This window comes from Periplaneta americana, chromosome 6 (genome assembly GCF_040183065.1).
Source record: "Periplaneta americana isolate PAMFEO1 chromosome 6, P.americana_PAMFEO1_priV1, whole genome shotgun sequence".
Classification (NCBI taxonomy): Eukaryota; Metazoa; Arthropoda; class Insecta; order Blattodea; family Blattidae; genus Periplaneta; species Periplaneta americana.
In genome coordinates this window covers 117,127,580-117,146,954 of record NC_091122.1, presented here as the reverse complement: position 1 = coordinate 117,146,954, position 19,375 = coordinate 117,127,580, and the positions used below count along the sequence as shown (strand labels likewise).

The following is a 19,375-nucleotide window of genomic DNA, read 5'->3' as shown; positions in this document are numbered from 1 at the left end:
TAAAAGGTAATAGAAATTAAGATCACATTTCAAAGAAGTGCATAATACGCAATTCTGTAACTGTAATTTGTATATTAGGGCGTTCAGAGCACAAAGGAATCAAGTCCACTTTTGGTCAATTGGGAGATATTTCGTCTGTACATACGTACCTTAGATGAGGTTACTTTCAAAGCACAAAAGAATCATGTTCTCACAATCTTTGCAATGGTGCAGATGTTTAAAATCACACTCACTTTTATTGGGTTATTAACTATACATAAATACTTTAAGTCTAATTTTCTGAAAAGTTTATTTTTGTGACTTGATTCCCTTGTGCACTGAATGTCCCATATATATATATATATATATATATATATATATATATATATATATATATATATATATATATAATAATAATTATTATTATTATTATTATCTGTAGCTGGCCACTGGCTGTTGTACAGCACATTAAATATAAATAAATAAATAAATAAACAAATAAAATAAATTATTATTATTATTATCATTATTATTATTATTATTATTATTATTATTATTATTATTATTATTATTATTATTATTATTATTATTGAATCTCCAGATGCATAGAAACCTTATTTTATCATGAGGTATGTTAGGATTATAGTTTAATACACAGTTAAAAACAAACATAATAATAAGCATATACTTATCATAAATAATACACTATATGAATAATTCATACGATATTAATTCTACAAACACTTATTAATTGCAATTTAATTAGGATTTACCTATTATAAACATTGATCGTATCTTATATCATTCCGAGTGTATGACTGACATTTACGGTAACACTAGGTATGAAGACATAACGATACCAAAGATGCCATTACGAAACAGTGCTTACTTTATTATGCCATCGTAAAAATGTGACATTTTAATTACGTTATAATTTTCACCGGTACCGTGTGTCTTTGTTACGATTATAGGCTAATTTTATTTTAATTTCGTCACACGTTGTAAAAATTAACTACGTATTCATCAACATAAATTGCATGTAGTATGATTTATAATTTCATTTCTATGAATATAGTAACTATTCATTCAGCCAGTCTTGAATAACACAACTTTTTTAAAACATGCACTGTAATTAATTTAATCTTAAGAATGAGTTATACGCACATCTCAGACTTTAATTTAGATTACACTAACGTTCTTACATCGCTTAATTATACGTACTTGTCTCTGCAAGTTGCAACTACTCGTAATCTTAAATGAAATATTAAGACTTGTTGTGTATGTACGAAGACATAACGACACCAAAAATGCACATTACGAAACAGTGCTTACTTTATTACGATATCGTAAAATTGTGACATTTTAATTACGTTATAATTTCTCATAAGGAGTTAGTACTACTCCAAGTAATAAAACATCAACGTGTTTCCATAATAGACAATTTTACGTTTGTATTTAAACATGCGTGACAATTATCATTAGCTTTTTATCGTTTACTTATTTCATCAACAGTTGGAAGACTTGGTCTCTTTACATTAAAACAAAATTCGACTTCAGGTCTCAAAAAAAAAACACACACACACACACTTACACTGTAACACTGTCACTTCATATCCATTATTAGTCCACACCTGTGGAGTAACGGTTAGCGCGTCTGGCCGTAAAACCAGGTGGCCCGGGTTCGAATCCCGATCGGGACAAGTTACCTGGTTGAGGGTTTTTCCGGGGTTTTCCCTCAACCCAATTTGAGGAAATGCTGGGTAACTTTCGGTGCTGGGCCCCGGACTCATTTCACCGGCATTATCACCTTTACCTCATTCAGACGCTAAATAACCTGAGATGTTGATACAGCGTCGTAAAATAACCTACTTAAATAAAAAAAATATATCCATGATTACTTTGGCAACAGATTCTTACCTGCCTGCCTCACTGTACAGCAGACACCAGGGATATTTAAGAGAGTGGAGAAAAATGTCATGCATTGTTCTGAATGTATCAAGGCTGGTGATCAACACTTTCAACAGCTGCTATGAGATGTAAGTTGTTTATGTGTGTAAAAAATTTAAGTAACTTGCAAAAATTTTCTTCAAACTTGTTATTTGTTCAAGACCTTATAGGCTAGCTCCTGAAATATGCATTTCCGACCACTGTACTGGTTCCTTATCACAAAATGTTCAGTTTAGAATCTTCTGCCATTTGTACAATTTTGTCTCTAAAGGTTGGAGACACCCTGTTTACTAATCAATCATTTCAGTATTATTCAACCAAAATGGTACGGCGTGATATAGTATTGTGACTGCCGTAGAGATAGCATCAGTCTGAAGGAGCATCTGAAATCGGGCGGTTTAGATGCAAGGGCAATATAGTGTGTGTGGCGTAACTCAGATAAACCCAAAAATTTTTTGTGATAAAAATACAGTAGCACATTAGTTACTCTCAAAAATCGGTTAAATGATGTTGAAATAAACTGAAACAAGGAACGTATATTTTCTAAAGCTAACAAATACTACCAACATTATCGCACAACTTATAAAAAGTCCCTAACACCAACAATGACATAATATCCGAAGGCACTGCAACTGTCCTTAAAAAAGGACGGTGGGAAAATCTGGGTTAAGACGTGCAGGCTGAATCAACAGATGAAATTACACAGCAATGAAATTAAATGACACAACATTTACAAAGAGGCATTACTGTTCGGATTTCAACTTAAGTAAAAAATATCCAACAACTTTCCTTTCTCATGCCTTTATTAATGCTGGAGCTGATACAGAGCATCGAAGCGGTGGATGTTTCTAGATTTATGATATAGTGCCATTAATCTTCTACGTGATGCCAACAGCTTATTTTTATCATTTAATGAAAGTCGAAGTTAGTGTTAATTTTGTTCAAAAATCCGTAGTCTTTAAGGGGTTAGGTATAGCATACAGCAGTAAAATTTTTGGAAATATTCAACATTTTTCCTCCATTACTGTGTCTTGTACAATAATGAAAATTGGTATGTGTAAAACACTGTCCTTCTACTAAATAAAAAAAATATTTTTACGATTTAAAAAAAAATTTCTAAAATTGAAAATGGTCGCAGTTTACTGTGCAATGATGAAGTATTTCCCTCACAACTGATAAACTTGTTAACTTTTCCATATTCTCTCTCTTTTATTTTATTGCTGAAACTCATGTTTACAATATCATGCCCTTTCAACTACATTCCTCAATAAATAATTTTTTTATTTTGTGTTAGAATAAAGTAGGCCTACTGATATTTGACTATTTTCAAAATGAATTTATTTTTATCAGACAATCTATCAAAGGTAGAGAAGTGATTTTGCATCATATTGTAGATATGACATGCATAAATACACACAAAAAAGTTCATCACAGAATGTTGGATAGTTTTTTAGTTATGTGGGAAACGCTTCATCACTGCACAGTGAACTGAATTTTGGGAAAAAAAAAAAAAAAAAAAAAAAAAAAAAAAAAAAAAAAAAAAAAAAAAGTAAATATATATTTTTTTAATCGTAAAAAAATACTTTTTTCATATAGCAGAAGGACAGTGTTTTACACGGTTTCATTATTGTACAAGATACAATAATGGAGAAAAAAATGTTGAATATTTCCAAAATTTTACTGCTGTAAGCTGTACCTAACCCCTTAAGCCGAAATGAATCCGCGAATCTTGGATTCGAAGGCAAGTATAATAACTACTAGACCGAATATCGAAGACGTTATTAATGAAATACAAAATGTTTTGTGTTCACATTGAGAGTATAAGTACTTCGAAATATGAAATTAACTTCTCATTAGAGTGTTTATTGGATTACAAAACGAGTTATTATAGTGTCGCAATGTAATAATTGTAGCTCCATCAAGTCCTGAAATGACAGTATTATTAACTACATATTGCAGCGACGTAATATAAACAGGACTAGGCCTATTTGCTCCTTTGTGTTTATTATTTAATAAATGTGTGTCTCATCTACTTAACGTTAATGTCCTCATAGGTATTATACATTCTTATTGAGGACAGTTTTAGAGCGTATTCCGAATCTCAACGTTGAGCAAACATCACGGTGTTCCGAATTTCAACGATGACGTCACTGATGCTCCACCGATGTCGCACCGGTTCCATCAGCTTGCAGAGGTGGTGGCAGTATCCATCAGCCGCTATCGGTGAATCTGATTTATTCTTGTATAGGGCGGGAATTAGCAGACGAATAACATCGTGCACTGTTGTGTCATGGCGGTGTGTTCTGCTGTATTGTTTGTAATGAGTACAACGTAAAAAAATATGTTAATGGCTGAGAGGATAAAAAGAAAGGAAGGAGTACTCCAGGCAAATATGCTTGAAATCGGTGCGACGGATATGACGTCAAACTACACCTTTTACGTTCCATAATCCACTGAGAAATACCGCCAATTGCCAAATATTAAATTGCTACTATCGGTTTCGATCATATGTAAACGAATTAGAATGAATGTGGAGGTACAGAAGTACTAGCAGATTATTATATCAATGTATATTTCACTATATATTTATTAAAAGTGTTATGGTTGTGACATTGACTGAACACTTAATTTCCACATTCTTTCGTTTATCGAGAAGGATGTTGCCATTCCTTCATATGTTAAAGCGTAAGGGAACATACTGTATAAAAGGAGATATTCTACAGTTGAACGAACAGAATATTAGCTTATTTATTTAAAAAAAATAACACCTGCTGAACTTGACTACACTTTTGAAATATTCATAACAACACGAAACAGTTCGTAATCGTAATAATATGAACAAAACAGCTGATAAACACACCGGAAAAAGAGATGAACTATGGGTAATTTGACGGCCGTATTAGTACACCTTTTTCGGTTCCACCGTTTTAAGCTTATGGCCCAGGGTTGATTAATGGCTTATGAACGAACATGTCAACGGACCAGTTATTACTACTGATTCAAGAAATAAATTGTTTATGCTCTCTTTTCTTTGAACGAGATGACAGTATAGAAATTTCGCAAAATCTTGCTAGCGTAGCACATACAAAGGACGAACTTGTACAGCCGCCATGATGGCCATTGAACCTTGCAGCAGTTTTGTTCCTATTTCGCTGCAGCGTGACGTCACTGATATCCACTGGTCCGGTAAGATTCGGAATATGCTTTTAGTAGCACTTATGCAACAACTGCACCAAGCAAACCTGCATAATTCTTAAGTCATTGCCATCAATTAAACAAAGAATGCACTCACCTCTGTGTAATGTGATGAGTGACCGATTCCCTCCCCTCTTCCACGTGTGCTGTGTTATTTCTTTATCTTGGTCGTGCAGCGGTTGTTTCGAAAGTCCGTCGCGACACTCAAGGCAGCTTGGAAAACTACAGCAACAATGACTCTCTTCGCTGAAACTGTCATGTCCGTCCGTCCGTTTTATCGTCATTGTTAATGTCTTGACTTGTCTTCGTCTGTCATGTATTCTCTGAAACAAGAAATTTACCAGAATAAATCCTGATGCAGTTGATTCTAAATAGTAATTGAAGAGTCAGGTGCCTGATTCATTAAAATAATAAATTAATATTATTATTTAAAAAGCTAATAACATCAACTAATATTATTAATATTCCATTTCATAAAATTTTTAATTAATAATATTATTTATTTATTACTGCAAACGCTCATGATATTAGTAAAATAAATAATAACATTAGTAAAATATTTCATAAAGCAGCAAAGGTAATAAAGTTTATTAATATGATTAGCTTTAATTCCATGGGTGTACTTTAACTAATAATTTCATTATTAGTAAAAAGTAATTGGGAAAGAGGAACAACTGGAAAGGGTGAAACATTAAATTAAATTACAGTATAGAATTGCTATAAAATAATTATATTTTACACTATTTTATGTTGTCATTGGAATGATTGAACTTAACGTTTTTTTCTTCCTATCACGTTATCATTTTTAAAATTCTAATAATTGTTCATAAATTCATGCCTAGCCTATTGGTCACAAGTTCCTCCATATCTTGCAATCATCAATCAAATAAACAGGATTTAGATTTTTCGTTATCATACAATATGCACAAGAAAAAGTTAAGTAAAACATTACTTCATGTCGGTGATTTAAGTACTGTTAAGAATTATTAGATCTGATTCGTACTTTATTATGCTTAAATATTTAAATGTGTATCTTATGTTACAAAGAACAATATATATATATATATATATATATATGTGTGTGTGTCTATATATATATATATATATATATATATATATATATATATAGCAATAGTTTCATGATATGTTAACTTCTAGTTGCATGTTAGTTACAGTTATAATCAGATATCCTATTGTAATTAGAACATACGTTCTGTAGTAGTGATGAAATAAATAAATGTTTTAAGAGTAGTTTTAAAAAACATGAAACATCTACATCAAAAATAATATAAACATTTTCTGTATTGAAAAGCTTTTTCAATATGTACTTATGACAATCTGAATCTATATAAAATTGTACATACTCTTCACTAATTAACATTGCGAAGATCTTGGTGAGCCAAGATCTTGTATAGACCTACAATAACAAGAAGATCTGTTACAAAACATATCGCCTACTTTAAACCACCGCTATTGATCAACTAAAAGTAACTTACGAGATATTTAGGTACCTCCAATTTCTCATCAAAATCCTTAACTAGAACATACTAGCATTTTGTATAGTCAAGTAACTTCTTGAAAGCACTACTTATAACATAATCAGAAATAAAAAATTAAGACAATTTGAGTATTTTTATTAATTTCATCATAACATTAATCTTCTACATCACCTCAATATTTTCTAAGAACAACTTCACCGCGTAAGTAGGTGCTTATGTCGTTATTGCATTACGAATTATTTATTTTTGGTCAAAGGATCTTTGTTATGTATTTATTTATTTACTCTTGTACCAATAAAAAATGTTTTTTATTTATTTTTTAAACCCTTTGTATATAAGTACCTGCGCAATATTACTCAGTATAATGGAACTTGAAATATCTGAGATAAGACGCTTTGTAAGGACCACTAAACCTGTTGTTTAGCTGTACTAATGCCCCTACAACATTGTCATCAAAAGCTTTCACTGCTTAACATTTGGAAATGGTACTTCTTTAGATAACGAGGGTACAAGTTTTACATACATGCACACGCTTCTGTGACTGATACACTGTTTTTAGGATTTCGAACTTTGCATAGATAAGGAACCAGCAGAGACATAAACAGTTAGGAATGACAAATGCCTGTTCACAATATTTTAGATTTATCAAATTGAGAAGTGTTTTTCCAAAAGTCGATAGAAGCAGAAATTTCCGAAAATGAGTCAGGCTATAAATGGATATCGTATGTTTTCTAGGTGCGGAATCGACCTATGAACTCGGATTTAGCAAAACTTGATTCATACCATATGTAGAGACTACCAAACCTTCCATTTTTTTTTCAAAACTCGATAGATGCTGTCAGTTAGGGGAGAGTTGGGTAGTATCGGACATCGGGTAATATCGGACAGTGAGTTTCTTTCATTTACCACCAGATAATAGTACCTGAATGACATATGTGATGTCACATACAGAAACGTAACCATGTCATTCAGGTACTACCAAACTCTCCCCTAAAGCAAAACTTGATAGATGCTCGAGTCCTTATTTGAAATATATGTAGGGTCAAATAAAATAGTTTTCAGCAAAGTATTTCAGACAATTTACTTTTATTAGGGTTGCCGGCAGAAGTGGAATGCTATTATTTTGTCGCCTAGCGGTAAATCGCTGAGACGAAAGCTATTTGATCTCCCTCCCTCCCCAAACTAAAGCTTCACTGTTTAGGATTTCTCGCATAACTGTAAATTACTGAGGCGAAAATTATTTATATATTTCTTCCACTCAACTTGACAGTGAAGTGGCGAATATGAAGTGAAATACTTTTCAAAACAGTATTCATTCACGAGTGACTTCAGACGAGTTTTGAAAGAGCGTTTTCCAATGTTGTGATATTCTAGTTAGTTTCTGTGTGTGAATAATGGATCCAGGAGATGAAATGATTATGATTCAAGAAGTACTGAGTGGTAGGAAATCCAGAGCTAAAGATAAGAGTCCTCGTACATGGAAGCGTAAAACAAAAGAGCATGAACAAAATCGTCGTCGTTCCTGCAATAACTCCTATGTGCAAAATATGAAATTTTTCAGTAGGAAAAAAAAACATGTTTATTCTTCTGTGGCAGTAGTGCATAGGAGATTTTGAATTCTTACATTTTCGAAAGAAAGAAATGTAATTAAATATAGGAGATTTTATTATTTGCTGTATCATTATTTAAGTTATTTAATAGAGCAAAAATCTGAAAATCGTTAAATATATCACATAGGAGTTATTGCCGGAACAACGACGACATATAAAATGCTCTCATGGACTTGCAAACTCTTCCTCCAATCCAAAAGCTAAAGAAAGTAAGCAGTGTAAAGTGGCAGAGTTACCTTTGATGATATTAATGTATTTCACAATAAATTTAAGACTTTATGCAAAATAGATCAGAACAAATTACTTATTAAGTTCATGACCATCACTTCGCCAAAGCGTAGGGTGTGAATACTGAGTCTTCGGAAAAAAAAAATGTGTCAATTAAAAAGAGTATCATGGAAACAGATGGACAAATAATCCATGTTTGTGCGTCAATTTTCCAAGGCATAACTGGTTTCTCGAAGGACCGATTGTCTCTTCTGGCAAATAGATTCTATTCTACAGGACAGTCACCAAAGGAAAATAGAGGAGGAAATACTGCAAGTAAGAAGTATGAGAATCTTACAATAGCAGTTAAAAATGACATAAAGATGTATTAATGCAGAGAGAGCCACTACACTAGGGGAAAATCTAGTAGGGGATATCTGCCTCCAGAACTCTCTTTCAAAAAAACATGGACAAATTTCTGTGAAAAAAAAATTTGGGACTACTTGAGATTTGCTCACTCTCGAAGTATAAACATATATTTTACAGTTATTTCAACCTGTCATTAAAAACTCCCCCTACTGATTCCTGCTCAGCCTACAAGATAGGCCTATTCCAAATAAAAGCAGAGACAGACTTGGTGAAAAAAATGAACTCAGGACCCAATATAGACTACGTAAACTCCGTGCAGACAAGTTTTACAGAATAATGAAAGATGATAATCCAGAAGTAATAAAAATATGTTTTGACTTGCAACAAAATCAACCTCTACCGAAATTATCGATGGGCGAAGTGTTCTACGCAAGACAAGTGTGGCTGTACAACCTCTGTGTTATAATACATTCAGAGACACAAGAAATTAAGGACATTTCATTCTATACTTGGTTGGAGACCCAGTCATCAAGGGGATGTAACCAAGTCGCATCTGCATTGCTAGATTTTTTTATTTAATCTAGAAAAAACCGCAACTAATGTCCCTTCCACCATTCATCTGTTTTCTGATTCTTGTGCCAGTCAGATCAAGAATAGCATTATGATGGCAACTCTCATGTCTTTTTTGGAGCAAAGCTGTATTTTTACTCCATAGCGGTCATAGCTATATGGCTCCAGATTGTGTTTTCGGAAGAATAGAAAAAGACTACAGGAGAATGGAATGGAGTAGGACATATTGACCCCAATGGCTACCGCAAGATACTAGAAAATCATGGCACAGTCAAGAATCTCAACAAGGATTGGAAAATCATGAACTTAAAATCGAGTGCTCAAAAAGTGTTAAGATCGACACTGTCATTTAAGATGGTTCCGCAGCAAGTGATCACTTACAATAAAACTTCGGGAAAACATCGTAATGTTTCTTTTACAGTGCAGAACACATAAACAGCGTTTCCAGTGAGTGTGTGTGTGCTAAACCCAAGAATTAAAACATGCGATAGTATGTTAAACTCCCCTGTTCTTCCAGAAGTCAATATGGTGTCAAAAGAAAAAAAAGAATGACCTTAAGAAACTCATGCAGTACTTCGAAGTAACAGGCGAGGCAAAGGACTTCTACACAACCATTCTAGCAGATGTGTCCCATTAGACTTTTGTGATAAAATTGTACTTTTGTGGTGACACTAATAATTTTCTTCAATTTAATTGGTTTTGTAATGAGATTCATATGAAGATAGACTGCATCTATCTACTTTTGAAAAAATTCTTATTTTTTTGCATCTAAAACTGGCAAGTAATAAAAAAGTGCTTATATTTTTCAAACCTACTTTCATTGTCTGAGGACAAAGAATGCTTCCTGTGAAAATTGTTGTAAAATAAATATTTGTATGTTTAAATTAAAAAGTATAATTTCTGTAAAATTTTGATTTCTGCAACTATCGACTTTTGCAAAAACTCTCTTCAATTGTTTCTTTTAAATAGATAAACTGTATCAAATAAGAGAAACAATAACTTCGAGTTGCACTGATTTACAATCCTGCCTGGAATGAATTGTCTCCCAAACATTTATAAATATTACGATTTACTCTGTTGTTGCTATTAAACCTATTTCATTCAACATTAGTAACTGTTAACCAGAGAGGATATAAAGAGCTGTAGGCCTATACCACCCACTTGGTTGTGTCTGTCAGCCTTAACCTCAAATCATTTATTTATGCTGGCTCCAAACGATATAAACACACTATAACCACGGTTTACTACGCATGACCATACCCGACTTAACCTCATAGAGAATGCGTTCACTAATAAATTAATAATACTACTGTACGTATTTTATGAGTTGTGTAAAGGGTTTATGAAACAGAATTTAGTCAACTAATAAAATTATTTTCATGAATTTAATAATATTAGTTAGTATTATTAGTGTGTTTATAAAACAGGATCCGGGGAAAAACCTGATAAGTCACATTTTACTAATTTTTACAGGAGAGAAATTTAAAATTTCAAGACCCCACTGTATTCTATTTTATTGGGTTTCCTTTTCAAAAAATTTCTCTGGACTAATCAGGTTTTTATTTTGTACAATTAAACTATAAAAAAACCTACAATAATTGGCCTATTAAAAATGACATCGAAAACAGAAAATCAATAATTCTGATTTTTTCAGGTTTTCCCGTGGATTCTTCAATTGCATTATTTACGAGCTTGTATAACTCATAAATCTATTGCGTAGTTCTGCCATCCATGTCTCGTAAGGAAAGAGTTGATTTCATATCGAGTTGGTAGGGACTTAATATCATTGGAGTTAGTTTAAAGGTTATGACTAAAAACCATTCACCTTCAATTATATCAAAATTGCGAACATTCAAATTTATGAAAAAAACAAGTAAATAAATAATTTTGTCATACAAAAACACGACACTTAAATGTCAAGTTATAACAAATCTTCGATCTGTTAACGCACATTATTAAGGTTATTCTTGGGAAACATAGCAATGAGTACAGTTCTAATTAATGTTGCTCTTGAAAAAAAAAATAACATTGTGAAAACGAAAAATTTACAAAGTTGTTGAATATTAACGAAGAACATATAGTCCTAATCATAGTGAAAGTAAATTCATGGTAGACAATAGTGCATAAAAATTGTTTGTCACATGATACAAAGTAAATCTGTATAGTGTATTAATATGAATTCATGTATGCAAACATGGGTCTATTTAATTTATTTTCTTGAATTTTATAAATTCAGTTTCAAGTTTTCAAAAGATATCCCACACAAATACAATAGATCCATGTTGTCACCATAACATTCCATGAGTATTAGATCAGATGGATCGCTTTAACGAAGAAATTTATGTCACCTGTTACACGTTTCAGTGACCTTTGGTCTTCCTTTCACTTACTTCCAACGGGCAGTCCAAAATGTATGTAGGTAGGCTAATTTGTATTCATTAATTCTTTCAATATGTTACATGCTTGTGTTTGTAATTTGTCGAGGATAAATATGATTTCTAGTTATTGCAGTATTCCATTACTTTAGTGATTCAATAGCATGTATTCAGTCATTCTGTGCAATGTCATATGTTCTGGGTTTAATGTTTCCAAATTTTGTATCCGAAGCATTCAAATGCCGTTGTGAAGTAGCATTGGTTGCTCAAAGTAATGTATACTTTAAGTCGTGTGAAATAAATGCGTACAGTACATGTACCGGGTGATTGGAAAGGTTACGTCAATACATTAGAAGGTGAGAGGACAGGTCATTTACAACAAAAAGTTTAAACGCACAATGTTTATAGTATACATTGTTTTCAAGCTAAGGATTTGTTTATTATCTTCTAGAAAAATCTGTAACTTCAACTATAGTAACTGAATTGTAGAAAAACAATGCCCAGTTAGCGAAATAAACTATTCATAATAAACAAAGAAACTCCCAATTACTCTGTGAAAACAAATGAATATGATGTATAAACAATTGAATACTCTTTCAAATTTAAGTATCACAAGTAAGGGTGCCCTTTGAAATTATAAAATTGACGTGTTTTTTGTTCAACTAAATTAAATTTAAATTATATATAGTTATTTAGACTGGAAAGTTTTGAAATGAAAGCCCTATATAACTACATACAGTAGAATGTAAATTAATTCAGGTAATCTAACCATCATTACATGTGCAATTAATACACTTTATTAAAAATTAAGAATTAGCCACGAAATCCTGTGAAGGGCAAGGGCCTCCTGACTATGCAGGTGGCTTGTCAAGCAGTTCCCGGTTAGCCACTCCGGGAATGATGGTCACTTTTGTAATGTAATAGTTTGGGATGCTGTCTGGGTTAACACTGAAGGGTCCACTGTTCACTAGTCACTATTTGGGGTGCGAATCACTTTGTGATTAGTTTCCATTTTTGTCGGTCTTTCGCTGTTTTTGACCATAGATGGCCGAATCTTGATCCAAGTTCGTCTGAACTTAAAAATATCTTCACAAAAAAATAAGAATGATAGGCAAACTGTGTTCAGTTTAGGATTCTTCATCCAAAAATACATAAATATCACTAATAGAAACTTATGTAATAAATTACCTGTTAACTAGGTCAACGGTTGTTGTCAAGATAGTGTTCAATGACGTAGCCCTACTGAAACATTTATAATAATATTGAGACTCATATCACGGAAGATGCTTTGATAAATCGAAGGATTGTGCCATAAGTGGCACTTCCTGATTAAAAACACCTTGATGTTTTCTTTTCAAAAATGAAAAATGTGAAGAATTTGAAATACTGTCGAAAATAAACATTTTGTAACGACCACTTGACGCACTGTTTGGTTGGTGCTAAGGACGAACTGGCAGTTCACCATCGAGAACACTGCCGTTGTTTGGCACAGTCTAGAAGAACGTGAGAAAATTGTCAAGCTGCCATTTGATAGATTTGTTATTGTGACTTTACCAAGAAATAATCCATCCTATAAACGCTTATAGAATTTTAATTTATCCTCAGGAATGTATTATATGAGCCGTTGAAAGCAGAAGTGGTGTAAGTCAAAAATGGGTTTTGAGGGTTAAAGTAAACATTCTGTAAAATACAGCGCGAAGTAACAATTAATATTCAATTTATTTAAACTATTAGTAGTCAGTGGATAGTACGAAGGACATATAATTACTACTTTGCGCTGTATTTTACAGAATTTTTACTTTAAACCTCATTACCCAATTTTGACTTACATCACTTCTGCTTTGAACGGCTCATATAGTACAAGATGTTCAGAACGTGCTGGTTTCAATCGCCGACCATATGACAATTAAGTAATTGGTTCTTCTCATTTCTCTTCGGCTTAATTGGTACCAATTTTTAACATTTTAATATCTCGTCGGTATATAGGAGAGCACTACCCATAGATGGGTCTAAACCAGTGAAATAGAATCGACATGTTGCCACCCTTCTTCACAATAAATTACTGTAGTAATAAGCCATCTTATCAAGAGTTGAAAAACCATGAAACGGGAGGGTCCGAGGAGTTCACACGTCTGTAATCACGGTTGTTAAACTAGACGAACTACAGTTCGAGTTGTTGCCGCAACTCCTCCCCTCCGCACCCACCAGATCTCGCACCCTCAGACGTCTTTCTTTTCCCAAAGCTCAAAACTCTTTTGGTTGGGAACAAAAATTTTCGTCAAATGAAGAGGTTACCGCAGCAGCAGAAGGCTTTTTTGCAGACCTCAAGGAATCTGTGTACAAGGAGAGTATATCAGTATTGCAGTACCGGTGGAACAAGTGTGTGAGTCTCAGAGGGGAATATGTTGAGAAATAAAGATTGTTTTAGAATAATTCTAGTTTCATTTCTATCTCAAGCTTTGAAATTTTCAAACAACCCTCGTATTGCAGTATATTCCAACACTTGAAAACTGCGACACACGGTATAAACTCGAATTTCATTCCACAATTCATCTTAGTGGAATTAAAAATTAATGCAACAAATGCTGCTTAAGTTACTTTCGAAAGAGTATGGTAAAGGGATTTCTGTGTCATTTTCGTTGAAGCATTGGACGTTACGCAATAAATCTTTGACTTACAGAACTTTTCCTAAATGATGTCATTCGAACTGGCATTCGTCGCTTTCTGACCTTTCCACTTGTTCTACTGGAAGATGTAGAAGACAATTTGTGCCAAGTAGCAGACAGTTTTCACGATGATGTCCAAGATCTTGTTGCATATATCGAGACAAGATAATGTTTAATAGGCCGTATAGCAAGAGGTTGAAGAAGAGGGGCACGTCCTAGATTTCTGTCCGCACTTTGGAATGTCTATGACCAGAACGCAGAGTACTACTAATTGAAGAGTACAGGGGAAAACACTGATAAGTCAAATTTTACTATTTTTATAGGAGAGCAGGTTAAAAGTTTCAAGACCCATTATATTCTATTATCTTTGGGTTATTATTCCTTAAATTCCTTTGGACTAAAGAGGTTGTTATTCTGTACAGTTAAACTATGCAGATCTACTCTACCTGAGCTATTACATGATATATAAAACAGAAAATCGATCATTTTGGGCTTATCAAGTTTTTCCCCTGTCCTCTTCAATTATGTGGCTGAGTAGCATTTCTGTTTTCAAAAATCATTAGCACACATCATTCGAAAATTCGGACGTTTTCGAAACACATTGAAAATGGTCATTCAGAAATCGAAACGACAATTCCACAGTTATCCGCTGGACATGTAAATAACCGGTACTTTATTAAAAAGGTACATTCTGAGGCAATTGTAACTAGAAAATTAGAACAAATTGTGGGTAGATATCATACATTATTCTAAACATAACAACATTAATCTGTATTATGGGAATCGTAAGTTACAAAATTAAATATAATTGTATTCGGTAGAAACACAAGAAGAAAGAGAACATTAATAACAATAGGCAAATCTTGTGACTACGAGTATAATGTACTTAAATGGAATAATAAAAAATTATTATTATTATTATTATTATTATTATTATTATTATTATTATTATTATTTGCTATGACCGTGATATCATATGGACGAAAAATTCTTGTCGACGAACAATATAGATGGATGAAAAGGGATTGGAGAAAGAATCCGTGGACATGTACTTGCAAATGAAGAAAAGATTAGTGTGGACGAAAAAGACTAGACGAAAAGATAATGGACGGAATTCATGTAAACGAAACGTCTGGGAACCATGAATATATGTTATTATTCAATAATTAATAATTCCATTTAGACATTCCATCTTATGAATGGTGATAGTGTCAAAAAACTGTCATTTATGCGTTAACTATGTAGGCCAGCGGTCATCAGCACAGTGCACCCTCGGGCTAGCGTCTCTTACCCGCGGTTAAGAGATTGCACTATGGTGCATCCGTAGCTGCTGGCGGGTATGCTCTCTCCCTCTCTGCCTGCTGCACAACGGGACATATGATGCACCGAATATCCTTTACCCATTTCAGCGAGTGCTGACGACCACTGCTGTAGGCCTACTGAAGGATTGATTTAATGTTGTACAAAATAAGAGATTTTTTTCTATATTTTATTCTTCATATTTGAATAAGAACACGTTTGCTGTGATAACACTATTATTTTCAAAATAATAAGAGTAATGGATAAGATTATTTATGGAAATATGTTATGTTATGCATAAAGTAAAAGAATATTGTGTTGCAATGCATTATTTGGATAAAGTATAGTTAATGTTATATAAGCGAATTTTTTGACAAAGTAATAGCTCAATTGATGAAAGAAGGATAGAAAGAGGAAGGTTGTGTCGTTTTTCGAGGCGGGCTCGGAGTTTACTGCCTCGAGTTCGAACTATGCGGACATCGTTGCAGTATGGAGGCAAACTCTGTGAGCTCCGAGGGCTCAGTCGGGATACAGTTCATTACCTCGAGCTCGAACTATGAAGGAGCAGTCCGTAGGCCCGCTGACAGTCTTGGTAGGCTTACTGCTGTACAGGTAGTCGGCTGAAATCCCGTGATCTGCTCTTGTACATCTTTAATTATAGCCTTCATTTCACTCAGACGCTAGATAAGCATTGCAGTTGATAAAGCGCCGTCAAATAAACAATTAAAAAGAAGTAATTGATTAACTAGTGGAACTTACTCGTGTTAATTATGTAAGTCTGTGCGGCTTACAGCTGTTTCGGTGTATCATCACACCATCTTCAGAGCCTCTGGCAGTAAACTCCGAGTCAGAGGTTCTGAAGATGGTGTGATGATACACCGAAACAGCTGTAAGCCGCACAGACTTACATAATTAACACGAGTAAGTTCCACTAGTTAATCAATTACTTATATTCAAGTGTTAAAAATAGTGTACGCAAGATTCAAAATGAATTTAAAAGAGTTAAAAATGGAATAATTTTTCCTTTACTAATTTTTCTTAAAAAGCAAATGTAGCATTAACATCTATATGATCATATTAATCTACTACTTCAAGTCAACACTTTTACTTTCTCATAAAATGAAAGCCGTGATTAAGATTTTCTTCGCCTAGAAATCCATGAACTGAACTGAACCCGTATACTTGAGTTCAGAAGCAAGTACTGTAGCGAGTAGCTCTCCGATGATAAGATTCAAAATGTTGATTATATGAAGCAAACACAAATGTTTGGAAAAGCTGCACTTGCGCCTAAATTTCAATACTAAGTTTTATGGAGTCCTTCACGCGAACATGTTAATCTGAGATTTTACAGTCAAATTTGAACCTTGTATATAAAATGGTCCGCCGCGGTGACTCGGAAGTAGCGTACGTGCTGCCCATCCAAGCGGCCTATGGTTTGATTCCCGGCGTAGGCAGTGGAAGAAATTGAAGAGTTTAGGACCATAGTGGGCCAAGCGCCATTTACTAAAACCGTAGAAAAGAAGGGTTAAAATGAAGTTATCGCCATAATTCAATGGAAACATATAACAAGTAATATAAAGTACGGTATACACATTCAAACTAAATGATATATCAATCTTTATTAAACTATGGTATTAACTTAACTTTAACACTTGCTTTCTCCGTTTTTAATAAATGGCGCTTGGCCCACTATGGCTCTGAACCCTTTAATTCATCTTAAGGGACTGGATGATTGTCTGTTGTCTTGTGATTGTCCTGTGATGTCCCTGCGGTGGCCCTGCGTTGTGACAATCCCACATACAGGGAGGTCCGTAATGTGTAGAAGTCTAGATTGATTCCGAGACAGTACCTTCCCTCCCCTGCACCGCAGTGATTTATAAGTCAGTACTACAAGAGAGATAAAACGGAGAAAGAAAGAAAGAAAGAAAGAAAGAAAGAAAGAAAGAAAGAAAGAAAGAAAGAAAGAAAGAAAGAAAAGTCAAATACGTTACGCGAAGCTCGTGGAAAGCCAAGGCCTATTAACCAACTGTTGTCATGTTGACATGCCTTAGCACAGATGAACGATCATCTAATCAGTATCAGGATTATCCTCCTCAGTCGTTATAGTTTACTTATGAAACCGTAATTCGCTAGTATAAAAAAATAATTGGGCTCGACAAATTTGCCATGAATGTGAACATTGATTATTATGATACGGCGTTGTTAGCAGAAGAGGAGACGATACTAAGGAATATGCCAGTGGAGCTAAATGACAGCTGTGATCAGTATGGGATGAAGATAAATGCAAGCAAGACCAAAAACCATAGTTATAGGAAGAAAAATAAGGAAGGTAAACCCTCGAATTGAAATGAGGCAGTAGAGTAAGTGGACAGCTTAAAATACTTGGGGATGTACTGTAACCAGTAACATGAGCTGCTGCCAGGAAGTCAAAAGGAGGATAGCTGTGGCAAAAGGAAGCTTTTAATATAGAAAGGAGCATCTTTAGCGAACCTCTGGAAAAAGAACTAAGAAAGAGACTAGTGAAGTGCTTTGTATGGAGTTTAGCATTGTATGGAGCATAAATATGGACATTACGATGAAGTGAAGAGTGTCATTTGAAATTTGGATATGGAAAAGAATGGAACGTGTGAAATGGACAGACAGAATAAGAAATGAAGTTGTGTTGAACAAAGGGGGTGAAGAAAGAATGATGCTGAAACTTATCAGGAAGAGAAAAAGGAATTGGTTGGGTCACTGGCTGAGAAGAAACTGCCTACTGAATGATGCACTGAAAGGAATGGTGAACGGGAGAAGAGTTCGGTGCAGAAGAAGATATCAGATGATAGACGACATCAATATATATGAATCGTATCCGGAGAGTAAGAGCAAGGCGGAAAATAGGCAAGATTGGAGAATGCTGGATTGGCAGTTAAAGATCTGCCCTTGGGCGGAAAATTATGAATGAATGAATGAATGAACAAATACGATACAGGTTGAATAAAAAGTCTGGAACAACCTTATAGCTCTGATATTGTATGTTAGGTGAATGTACGTAGATATTCCCATTTATTATAACACTAATGAATTACACACGTAATTGTAATACTCCGCCATCTTGAAAACCAGTACATTGGATACAAATCTGAAATTTCAAATAGAAAAAGGGAGCATGTGACTACTCTAAATTATATGACAAAACCAATGGCAAAATCGGTTTTAAGATTTCTCAATTCCTGTAGAATATATCGCAGATGAAATTGTCCATAATTTTGAATATCTCTGTGGCTTAATCCACCAGCATGAAGAATGATATCAACTCTTTCCTCTTTCGCCAATGCCATAACAAAAATGAAACATAAGACATGGTCGTTAAATAAAGCTTCACAAAATAATTACAGTACAGAAATGTACTGAATAACAAACAACAAAACACTGCACATATTACCCATGACCTTCTTTGCTAAAATACTTCTTAAAAGTGAAGTGTAATAACAATTTATGAAAACTTTAAAATGTACAATAGCTTCAACAGGAATTGAAATATTATCTTAAAAGCAATTTTGTCATTGATTTTGTCACAAAATTTGAAATTTCATAGTTGTATCAAATATGACAACTTTCAAAATGGCGGAATGTTACAATTTATGCGTGTAATTGGTTGATTCATTAGTGTTATAATA

At 33.8% G+C, this 19,375-nt stretch overlaps 1 protein-coding gene across 2 annotated transcripts in view; it reads right to left on the bottom strand.

Moving 5' to 3' along the window:
- Nucleotides 1–19,375, bottom strand: part of LOC138701667 (scavenger receptor class B member 1-like) — a 159,718-nt gene that overhangs the window by 82,235 nt on the left and 58,108 nt on the right. The window contains exons 1-2 of one of the 2 annotated variants that reach the window (XM_069828802.1): nt 12,940–13,036; nt 5,219–5,444 (exon numbers count right to left, since the gene is read on the bottom strand). In XM_069828802.1, the coding sequence (XP_069684903.1) occupies nt 5,219–5,405 (187 nt within the window). In that variant the 5' untranslated portion in view covers nt 5,406–5,444; nt 12,940–13,036. Of the gene's footprint in view, nt 1–5,218; nt 5,445–12,939; nt 13,037–19,375 lie in introns of those variants that run through there. The other variant, XM_069828801.1, reaches the window with a different exon arrangement.